Source organism: Sinohyriopsis cumingii, chromosome 5, assembly GCF_028554795.1.
Source record: "Sinohyriopsis cumingii isolate HCF-2022 chromosome 5, ASM2855479v2, whole genome shotgun sequence".
In the NCBI taxonomy this organism is placed as follows: Eukaryota; Metazoa; Mollusca; class Bivalvia; order Unionida; family Unionidae; genus Sinohyriopsis; species Sinohyriopsis cumingii.
The window spans coordinates 26677316-26689912 of NC_142965.1; the positions used below are offsets into that span (position 1 = coordinate 26677316).

The 12597-nt window shown below is 34.9% G+C and overlaps 1 protein-coding gene across 1 annotated transcript in view; it reads right to left on the bottom strand.

Moving 5' to 3' along the window:
* The window catches only part of LOC149798832 (transient receptor potential cation channel subfamily M member 2-like), a 34679-nt gene extending 22742 nt beyond the window's left edge, over window positions 1–11937 (bottom strand). Inside the window, exons 1-3 of the mRNA XM_089958093.1 lie at window positions 11818–11937; window positions 9420–9529; window positions 6821–6921 (exon numbers count right to left, since the gene is read on the bottom strand). Coding sequence (XP_089814219.1) covers window positions 6821–6921; window positions 9420–9529; window positions 11818–11902 — 296 coding nt within the window. The 5' untranslated portion in view covers window positions 11903–11937. The remainder of the gene's footprint in view (window positions 1–6820; window positions 6922–9419; window positions 9530–11817) is intronic.
* Window positions 11938–12597: the final 660 nt, after the last annotated feature.

Sequence of the window (12597 nt, forward strand, 5' to 3'; positions counted from 1 at the left end):
TAGGTGGCAATATGTCAAAAGTGATCTCCCAATGGCCAGACGGTTTGCCAAATTAAATTAATCAAAATTAATAATGAGGTGCTGACTCTGCGAAATTGTAATGCAACTTAAGTTGGAATGGGAAGGTGTATACACATCATGATATCGGAAATATTATGGAAAAATATAGTTTTCTCCAAAATATTTCATCCTTTTAAAATGTATTACCGAATCATACTACATTACGATAATAAGTGTGCAGCAGAGGAATTAAATTCCCCTACCATGTAGAAGACCCAGTTTCGTTCCACTAATATAAGCGAATGGCTTCAAATATTGCTTCTTAGACTTACGTCCTGGGAGCAGCATATAGAGATGTCTTTACATGACTTGTTGTGACCATTGTCCCCGTGCAAATTCGGCACAGATTGTGTAGTCATGTCATTCTGAATCTATTCAGAGAGGCATCCATTTGTGATGCTTCAAAAGGACAAAATAAGTTACAGTGAGTTACAATAAGGTACAATGAGCCAGCTGGGAATAAAGGCACCGTGGATGAAGCTAGACCTCCACCAAAACGCTTGGTTAATATTATTTAAGGACCATGTATGCTTCAGTGCTATTATAGCGGCTGATGTGCTGATCTGATGGACTAATAATAACAAGAAACTCAATTTTTCAGTAATTAGTTAGTTAAACTCAGAGTGAATAAACATCATATTCATTTAATAATTTAAATGACAGCATACATCAGACCCTATCTTCTCGTTGGTTAAGTGTGAATCTCATTGAATTCGTTAGAATGGTTAAGAAACGATTGTTTATAAAAGTTTATAATAAATGCAAGACAAGGAGAGTACAAGTTTGAAAGGTACTCCATTCTGCCACTGCATGGTCCAGTAAGGTCAACATTTGTACATTTCGAGAGAAATCTGGAGTCACCAGTAAGTAGGGATACATTTTCAAGACCACTTGTTCCGAATATACCAGTCATGTCCTCATTTTGAATCATTATGCCCAAACGAAAAGGTTGAGTGTTCTTTAACTGATCATCGGCCAAAGCATACGATTGGCTTCTGGTACCATAATCAGTCGGGTATATTTTTGTTTTTTAAACAATCTATGCAGCACGTTTGGTGAGTAGATTACCCATCTTTTGCTGCAGAGGTCGACGCTGAAGCAATTGACGCTCTTAACAATTTACCCTTTCATATGACTTGTAACACCCGTGGACCATAAAGACTAAATCTTTTCTATGCTGTCAATAATTGAATGCATTTTTTCCCCTCACAATGATGTGTGACAAAGTAGGGATGGCCTCTACGATGCTCGAAAAAAAACGAATCTTTCCCACCTTAGGCATGCCTTATTCGATATCGTGTCTTTATGTTTCTATGATAACTATTCAGGAACACGTGCTGATCTCTAGAAGGTTAGGAATGTGCGAGATATACATCTTTGATACCCTGTTTCTGAACATCTGGTTCATGCGAATAGACGAGATGGTTGAATGACAATGGCTGTGTTTTAAGCGACATGTTATTGTTCTATATAAGGATGTCCCATGTTGACAGAACGGCATATCTTTCCGCAAGATGTACGCTTACTGAGACTGCAGTGGAAGTGTGTAATGTGCTGCATGTTTTAAAACATGTTTCAAAACATTCGCCATTAGCTTGACTGACTCTGAGCCCTAGCAATCTTTGCTATCGATAGTCGCTGCAATTTTGTGTTGAGACTCCTGAAATATAGTATTATATACCAAGTGGAGAATGGGTCGGTTTGCAACGTCATTTCAAACCATTTGTGTGCGGCGAAAGGATGTCTCATCCATATGAAATTATTCAGGTTGTGGCATACCGAGGCCTACTAAAGTCTTTGTTAAACGCAGAGGTTTGAGCGTCATAACCGGCATATGCATCGTATTCAAAGACTTGTATGTATATGCATATATTCTATGTTTGACTCTATACATGAATGTAGATTGTAATAATCGATTGCCAATAACATATTACATGACTAAGAATTGTACATGACTGTAGATCGTATTTTTAGATAATGCTGATTGGTAAGCATAACGTTTACTTGTGTATGCGTTCAGGACATTATTTTGCTCATGTAGATAACATAATATGGCATACCTGTCCGCTAAACAGAATTTACTTTGTTTACTTTGTTTCAGCAAGATGAAGGAGTATTTCCAGAAAAGGTTATTAAAATATAGGTCATTTGTGCATGTACACAAGGTTGTTTACATCAAACATATTAATCCATGTTAACAGCAGTTTGTTTGTTGAATCACCTTTAGCTGTGTTCGGGTATGATTTAAGAAAACATTTAAAAATATCCATTGGAATTACAGTGTTTATTGACGTTTGGTCCAAAATACTATTCGGGGTATATTGTGAACCTATTCGAAGACATTCTGGTTTAAGTAACTGTGAAACTGCAAGATTCCTACGAGGGTCATATTCAAAACAATTGGTACACAATCACCTTCAAAATTGGAATTCATGCCGATATCGCATACCTTTGACTTGTGATATAACTTTACAGTTTTAGATTTATTTCAAATCATAGTAATTTCCTCTTACATTTTCACTTTTGGACTTTCATAATTAAATTAGGTGTTGAATTTTACTAAACGCGTTGGTTTCACTCTTTTATCTTACTAATTTAAGACAATATAGTCATCACAGAATAATACAGCTTCGTCCGGGAATCGAATTTCTTTCAATTACTTATGAAAATTCAAACTGCTTTAAAAAAAATTCGGAATGTTATTTGCCTTTGGTAATGCTTTTAATTTGACGGATTTAAGAAATTGTTAGTAAGCCAAAAAGCATTCACGATGTCCGCTAATGTAGTACACATTCTTTCAAATCCTATATAGAAAGGGTTAGAGTCTCTAACAAAGGACGCTTTTCATGATCTTGCCAGACACTTTTGAAGAAAAGAAGCTTATCAATGCTTTCCTATGAAAACTGCAGAAAGTCTGAATGGCTACGATAGCAGTCGACTTTGTTATTAGAAATTATTCTGATTTGCAAAATTCGCGAAGACCTCACATCTGTCAATACAAAAAGGTGCTGATGATAATCTGGAATATAAATTTATTTCGAAGACTTATTAGATGGTACCTGATAATATCAACAATGGTTTAAGAATTACAGAAATGAAACTGGATACACTTGTTTCGGATTTGCAAGGTTTAAAGTACAACTATTTGTTACGATATGCTAATACAAATAAGTTTGATCAAAACTACAATAACCGCAGACAGTCAATATTAGCTGACTAGTTCAGGATTTGTATCCACAATGATGATAAGAAATCTGCTGATGTTCAAAAAGTAGAAACTTTAGAAAGTGTTGTTCGCAAATATGACACATATTCCTTGACTCACAAAATCATTCTTGCCAATAGCTCATCCTCTCAGTAGTTCTTTTTAGTAAAAAAAGTCATCTCAGTCTCACACGAGCACTTCCAAACCTCAAATTGGAACAACGTTCAGAACGAAACTTCTGACAAGACGGATGATAAATCATTACCTATTCCTTCGCTTTCTTACTGTACGATGATAGCGCATGCTATTTATGATTGCTACATATCGAAAGAATTCATAGAATAAGGCACAGCTGTTACAAAATGCCATTATTTCTAACTGGTTGAGGATATGACCATGTATTAAAAGCAATAGATGTATTGGGTCAAACAAACCAAGGTTCTTACATTATTATGGACAATTAAAACGATTGATTTCAAAGAGTTCTATATTACGTATTCATGACTCTGCCAAGCCATACTATTAACAAATTAATGGATTCATGAGCTTATCGGAGTCTTTTATTAATCGGTGCCTTGCTTTTTTCTGAGATTACTACTAGTGAACGATTTCAAGTGGTCTTATTCAGTGAATAGAATGTGGCTTTGCTAATGTTCCTCTCCATTGTGTCATTTTTCGTCATACTATGTCCCAAGGGGAGTAATTTCTTTACCCAGTTAGAGTATACAATTATTACTAGGCAAAGACCTAAGATAATGCTCTGGTTAACCCACTTGTCACTGACAAGTCTTGTTTGTATCTATAAATTGATCGTATTCAAAATGAAATCCCTGACACATACTTGGTTTTGTGTACTCTCGAGAGTGTTGGAAACATTAATTTGGCTGACACAATTATTGGACAGTGCTTTTGGTTGGAATAAGTTTGTTCATCGCATTGATCCGACAAGAGGAATTGATGAGAGTGAACCTCTTTTTACTAATCTTTTTCTTAATTCTAATCAGAGTGATTAAAATAAATCACTTGTTATCGGACACGAACAAGATCTTGAGATACTCCTTTTTCTCAGACGGTTATTAGCAAACTTGAAACCACAAAAGACCCTGTGTGGTACTTAGAAAAGAAAATATTGAGTAATATGAATATGGAGACAACCTGATGTAATTGCTTGTGATGAGATGTCAGTGAGCAATCTAACTGTTGATCGTAAGTAATAATCAAGAGGAAAGTATAGCTCTATAACATGAAAGACCCTTGGCTGATCATTTAGGATTGTAACAAGATTCTAGACCAATTTGTTGGCCGAAAATTAAAAGTAAAGTTTGGAATGTTGAACACTGAGATCCTGATCTTTATACTTTTGACTTTGGGTTAAACAAACTGCATTTGCCAAATTAAAAGCAAGCAAAGTCTTCAAACTTACATCCAGACCTTCCATTAGAGCAACAAATATAGGCTTGTAATGTCTTATAGTTGCAAAATCATTGAATATAATGCATATTTTATGATGTAAAGGTTGCACAGAAGAAAACTATTATTGATACAGAGAAAGAGACAGACACATAGATGAACAAGGGATAGACAGGATTCTGACAGATGTTGGGCATAAGTCATTGCCCAATAAGTTAAATCATTACCCGCTTAAAATGGGTCTTATATGAATAATCCTACTAAACGTGTGTGCAAAAAGTTGTATCAACCTATTAATAAAACCCCAGTATTGAGTTATTTCCAAAACATAAAACAATGACCCTTGTACCTAGACCATTGACTATGAACCACACGATTGTTAATGTTATTCCTTGTCCCTAATGCGAAAAATCTGATAATCTTGAAAGAAGCATGTAGTGACTTCTAACAACCAAATCTAATATCTAACACACCTAATTAGTTCCAAAGAGAACAGTTTACTAAAAGGCAGATGTGACAGAGACCTTGTTCGGTATTGTAAAGTTATGTGCCTTCAAAAAAGGGCAGATGCATGGTAAGATGAAAAATGAGTCAAACTTGTTCTGACAATGGTCACGGTCAAAGTAATGAAAATGGGCTTGAGGTTCACAGATAATTCTCTTGATTTAAACTAGTCTACAAAGACAATATAACACTTCTTTGCCAGATAAATTTGGATGAAAATAAATATCACCTGATCACTATGCTGCTAGAGAGTTGAATCATTCAGACATGTTATGAAATATTTCCACAAACGTGTATTTAAATCTCCCAAGATGTGTAACCAAACTGAGAACTACTTTGTTACTTTGGCTAACGAAACATATGATTATTCCATGAGGCCAGCATGAAATATAAGTTTTGTTGCTTATGTAATAAGCAACGTATCTACAGACTTTCATAAAACCAGGTAGGTGATGTAATGAATATTGGAAATACGTTATATCTAATTTGATAATAAGTATGGATAGAGGTGCCAAGATGTTTTTATTTCATAATTTTAACATGTGTAATAAGGAAACCTCATGGTTGAGAGGGAAGCCGCCGAATACACTATGCTGTCAAGGCTTGATTATAGTGATGACTAGTTATAAAAGTGATATAAACATACATAAACAAAATGATATTTCCACCTAGCAAATACGGAAATTATACATTTTTTTATGATAGCTACCAAGGAACACATAACTTAAGTTTAATATAAAATGTAAGGAATATGCCCTAAATGTTTGTTTCTAGCTGCTTCATTGCGCTAGAGATAAAATGGATACATAAAACTACACGTTTACCTAGTTGCCAAGGAGCCAATTCAGTTAGTACAGGATCTAATAACATTGAAGTTTCGCAGAACATGCCTCTGACAAAAATAAATCAGACTTGGTTAAGTACTTTTGACACTGATATTACAAATACCATTTCAAATGATTGCTATCTAAAACAAATAGTGGCTTATGAAACCATCAAAGCATAATAAGAAACGTTCATCTACATTGATGTGGAATTAGTTGACAAAAGTTTAGCATGTGTCAAAATGTGCGTTGTTCCAATTGCTAAGGAAACCAAATGTCTGCAACGGAGTCTCTGAAAGCAAATTTAATAGAACATACCTAGGGAGCATTTTCAAAGTATGTGATCAAACGTTTTCCAGTGTTTTGAAGATGCCTACTATTTTATACAAATATATATTTTAGTAATAAACATGTCCAAAGGAACAATCTTTCAAAGTTGATAAATGCTATGCCAGTGGGATCAGAGAATAAATATAAGCGATTGTACTTTCCATCTGGTTGCTTTGGTAAGCTAATTAGCAAATGCCTTTACAACAGGGCAGAAAATGTCACGAGGAACAGTTTGACAAAGATTTATCAATCTTGCTGTTATGGTTTTAAAGAATATATCGACGATAAACTGATTGCTGCCATGACTGGGTATGATAAATAATCCTACAAAGTTTGATTTAGATTGGATCAGTAATTTTAAAAATGCTACTTATAATTAATAGGAACACGAATTCCTGATAATGCACTACTGGCACAAGACCATACGTTAAGCTCAGACAAACGTTACTCAAGTGACAACTAGATTAAGTAATGTGAAAGATCTTACTCCGCATTTGCTGTATATTGCTCAATTAACTCCTTGCTGTCAGTTCGTCGTGACATGGCACACAATAATGCATGTGCCACTAGTGCTGCTGCTATAGCATCCTGTAAAGAGAATCAGTTTTAAACAATAATATGGAGTGGATATACAGAGGTTTCTTTCTTATGTATCCACCCATTCTGATTTCAAAAAGCGGCCTTTTGAAATGTTTTGCCTCTCCTAAGATAAAGCACCATAGTTAAAACAAACATTTATGAAGTCAACCAAGGTGATCGTATAAAACGTGTTATTTCAAGAAAGAGGAATCAATGCATATGCAAATGAGGAATGTACCATCCGAATTTCATAAACTTTGCTTGTTGAATTATTGGTCGCGTGACATATACTGAATGTACAGATTGAACTGGATTATTTATACATGCAAGCTTCATCAATGAAATCATGTATCTATCACATCAAAAAGAGCTCTGTTTGGCGTTTCACCCATTATAACGCCAGATTAAATTCTCAATTCACCTGCTACTGCTTTTGCTCTGGCGTATTAATCAACTAAACAGGACACACATTCAATGTTATAGCAAATCACATATTATCTGGATCCATTGTCTCTGGACGTCTTGTAGTTTACAGCTACAGTGGTTATGAAGGTTATTTAAATATGAAGCAACTTGAGTACAAAGTATTGCTCAGCAACACACCATGCTAGTAAACACAGTAGTATATAACATATTTAATCAAAATATGTGATCTGGATAATTGATAAATTTATACAGAATAAATGGACAATAATGGGACAGTGCGCTGGTTTGTAAAGCGTGCAGCGAAGAGATGTCAATATAACTGAGAATTTGCTACATTCAGCATTCGCAAGGAAATGATACTAATCTGTGATTAAGGTATTCGGCTAGTGAAAAAAACATCGCAGATGCTATCCCCACCATTGAATCAACATGGATAATATAATGTTTTGTGTTTTTAGACAGGTACATTCTGCTATTTTTCTTTATAATATATAAATGAAAATGTCTCTTTACCATAAGGCACCGAAAAAGTTATGAGCTCATGTATATATTGTATTCAATCTTGGAGCACTCCGTTTTTATTAATTTGTGGATCTCAGAAGCTTTTGAGACTACAAAGACATTACAAGGTAATATAGGATCATTGTTTGTTTACGTTTTTCTTACAAATATTTATTTTATGTAAAGCAAGCTTTCTATATTATGTTGAACTCCAGAATGGTGGAAAATTATTGCAGTCAATAAATCCATACAAAGAAACATATTAACATGGAGACAATAAAGTTGCCTATTTATGTTTCTAATATAAGAACAATAATAATGCAAAGTATGATTTTGATAGACCAAATAATTGTGCACGTGTAACAGATGAAGATAATTGTTTAGTCCGTATGTTTCTTCGATAAGGAGTAGAAGTCACTGATCAATCCCTCAAAAACTGATTATTAGTAATAAAAATGGTAAGTATTCTGTCCAGTGGAAGTCGAACAAGAGCAATCTCATTTAGAGGGATGGACACTACAACCTGTCCATATTTTAGTTACTAATGTCACAGATAAGCGGGATCTGCCATGATTTAAAATGTCGCTGCAGGTAGGTTGGTTCGGTGCAAATGTAAATTGATTTAGTAAGCGTTAATGCAGAAACATACTTAACTTCAAATATTGGGTGAGCAATGTATGCAAATGAATAGCAGTAATTACAATTAAAAAATGAGGATCGTAATTAATCGCTCAAGGATGTGTCAAGAATTCATTGGACTTCCAAGAAGGAACTGTGTTGGGTGAGGCTGTGGAGTACCTATAAGTGGCACCATTAAAATTGAATCAAAATTCATTTCGGTATTCGGAATTCAGGGTTTTCGGATTTATGGGGGGAAATGATATTAAAGATTTATTCGGGACTATAAACAAATTTCAGTTTTATGAAGATTTCAAAGATCAGTTAAGAAATAATAACTTTAGTGATTTCTTCTGAATTATGCCTGTCATGTATTAGGGATAAAGCAAATAACTGACCTCTGAAAGATGATTATGAAAGCGTACTGAACCTCTGCACCATATTTCGACTTGTACTGAAACTAGATCACCCAGGTGTAATTGTTTGAGCAGATGAGTCGAAACTAATAATATAAAGCATACAAAAACTTTCCATTTGTCGTTCTGAATGAGACCACTGTGTTATGGCAAGGTAGTGCGTCTTTTCGCTATACATGAAACATTTTACCTCTTCTGTGTAAGTGGAGAACCTAACATGATTGCATGTTGTCAGTCGATACATATAAAATATAATGCAAAAGCATTTATGTGTGTGGCCAACAAAAATGATAGTAAAACAAAATATCAAGGTGTCAGTTAGTGCAAAATAATATGAAAGAGAAGTTAAAACCGTATTCACTGCTCATGGAGAAACAGGCTGGGTTTTATCATTTTATGGTAATTGGTACGCAGGGAAATATCAAACTGTATCACCGAACCGAAGCAAACAGCACACATATAGTGCTATCATGAATATCAGCAAACCATAAATCAATTTATACAAACAGTGAAAGCTGTGTCAGCCTGCTTGCTCACACTAATTACCTTTCCTTCCTTCCAAAAGAATTCTGCCATCTCTCGTTGGTTGTGCAGCACTGACCATAGGAATAGCTCTCGCTGAGGATTATCAAATGTTTGTACCGTGGAATTGGTATCTAAAAAATATGAAATGTATTCAATGTGCCAACATCCGACAGGTTTAATTATTATTTTCAATGGTTCAGTAGTGCAATATGAAAACAATTATTACATTTACGTGCTCCAGATATAGATGTTATTCAAAGAAATTGAACGTGATGTTCACAAATTATAACGCCTAGCTGCAAATTGTAAGTATATAACAATGTTCCACGTTTGAACGTGTTTGCACAGCAACCTTTGTACAAAACATATCTAAGCAGAGTTTCGTTCCAAACAAACCTTTATGATATGCGTTTCAGCTCAAACAAGACATATTTCCCCAGGTAAACGTTTAAAAAAATATCTATAACAAATATAATAATAAAATAAAACTTCTCACCTGAGAGACCCTAGGAATTTATTATCATGGAAACTTTAAAGTTTTACAATTATGTATATCATAACATTAGTTATCTAATTACTATTTCAAACAGTGCGGCATGAAAAACAGAGTTTTCCATGAATTAAGGTTATCGATATACATCGAGTTTTGACACATACTCTGGTCTATAATTAGCCGCAAATTATTGTTTCACGGTTTTACATTTTTATACTCAATATTTAAACAGTTTCGATGTAAGTAAACCTTTAAGATAAGCTCTAACATATTGGATCTATAAAAAAACGACGAATTTCCCCATCTGCACTTTAAACAAACAATATTCTCAGGAAACCAAAACAAATTCAATGCGTTTATTAGCATGGATCGAGATAAAAGCTTGATATTTTAAAGATATGTATATCACATCATTAATCGACAAAAAGAGGAATGATCAGCACTAAAGAGCACTTTACCCACATAAACCAATACTAACCCAAGCGCCATATGCCCATGTAGGCATGGTAATATGGGTGACATTGAATTTTAAGTATCTCATGACCTAGCTAAATTGTCATTTTAATAGTCTAAGTTTCAAGTTGTATGTTATTATGCTAAAACTAATTGAGAATGCATGGACTGAAGGACAAATAGACCAACAATTGTACGGTTGAAGGCAACAACAAAATATACATCCTCAACTTTCACACAGGGGAAGAATTAAAATAGTATAGCCAATACACTAGGGCTGCATCTGGGATTCAACATTTTTGGGCACGGCCCCCCCCCCCCCGCCCCCAAGTTTGAAAACAGTGGGCCAATCTAGAACCAAGTGGAACCAATCTGTTAAAAAAAATATAATCAATATTCTCTTTCTTTAGTTGATGTTACACTGCTTTTAGGTTCTTCATATTTGCAAGAAATAAGACTGTAAATTGGCTGCATTTCATCCATCCAGTTATTCACTCAAATGGCTAGCTTTTACTATTGAAGCAACACTGGATGTTTGAACTTTGATGTCACACAAAAGTATACAGGAAACGATAAACTGCCGAACCGCATAAAATAGAACAACACATCCAGTAACTATTTGTTCATATAGCTGACCGTCATCTATCATTATTGTAGCATAATTTGTTGTATTTTTACAATGGTAATTCCAGTGCATCACTTAAACTAAACGACATTAATTACTATCTGCTGACAAGCTGTAATATTGTAGGATGGTACTCCTAGTCCGATAAAACACATGAGCCAGAGATGGGGATAGGCTGGGGGTCATGGGCCGACTTGTTACTTTAATAACCTTTTATTTTAATAACAATCAGTGCTGTGGAATATGGTTACAATTACAATGAGTGGTAAACTGGCTGTCGAAATAGTAAAACAATATCTCATATGTTTGGATGCCCATATTAATAATCGAGTAAATCCAGTCACAATCTCGTGGCTACGTTTTACAAGATAAGGTGGATCGCCATATGATTTCCTTAAAGAACAATTCTACCCGAGGAAACTTGAGGCTGGTTCCGCAAGGGGCTCAAGTCCTAATCTGAATCTAATATGTATAATCACATTCAATCTAATTTGGCTGGACCTGTTTATTTCGTTTGAAGAAACATCGCTGGGATTTCATCTTAAATTAGCATTCGCCGGATACCATCTCTCAGCCAAATCAGATAGTGGTCCACAATAGCAACACCACAGAGGATAAAAACCTACTTCATTTCATAAAAATAACGAATACATAATTCGTGGTGAATTTCTGAGTCCTTAAGCTATGTCTTTTAATGTCTATAAGCACTTAAGCGTGTATCATATATACATTCCAGGCTAAGACGTCAATCCGACAGGAAAAGTGCGTTTATTTCACTCCCACTCCGGTAAATTGATCTCCCCTTTTAACTTTCCTTAGCTAAAGTAATAACAATACACAGTACTAACTTGAATCTGATGGAGTAGCGTCTTTGGAACTCTGAGAGCCGTCAGCCAGACTGTTATCCACCAGTTTATTAGACCTACAGCACATTTTTCTCCCAAGATGCACCTTTTTATTTGCAGGCCTTTTTTCAGAGATGTAATGTGAGTCGTAGTAATCACCAAGTAAATTTTTCATCAGCTGTCCTACCATCCATAGTGTGATTGTCTTATTGCTCTGCTGAAACATATTAAATTAAATGATACAGCTTTACCTGCATAACCATTCGAGTGTTATAAATCGCATAATTACAGACAACAAATACCTACTTTCAGAAGATCGGTACTGCTCCCGAATATCGATGATGATTTGTAAATTATACACAGAAGTTATATTGACTGATATCATGAAATACAAATTCGCTTACGCTATCGGGAGCAAATGAAAATATCTGAGTCAACTGAAATGTGTTATTTATAAAGTACGTAGATCACCAGCCGTTATTTTCTGAACATTTAAAACTGTTGAATTTACAATTTTAGTAAGAAGGCTGGCAAAGGGAACGACGAGTTCTGTGACCTGACACATATTTTGTTAAAGCAACATTTATTTTTGCTAAAGCTCTGTAGAAAATTATTTACTCTGTAACGGAGCTCCGAAGCAAAAGCAAAGTTTGGTCAGCTCTTTGACTGCATCCGAAATTAATTGTTTGAAAAATTTTAGTCGAGCCCTTAACAGTCAATGATATCATGGACGCTCATGAACGTTGTCAATATCTGACCCACAAAAGATAGTCGCAGATCCGA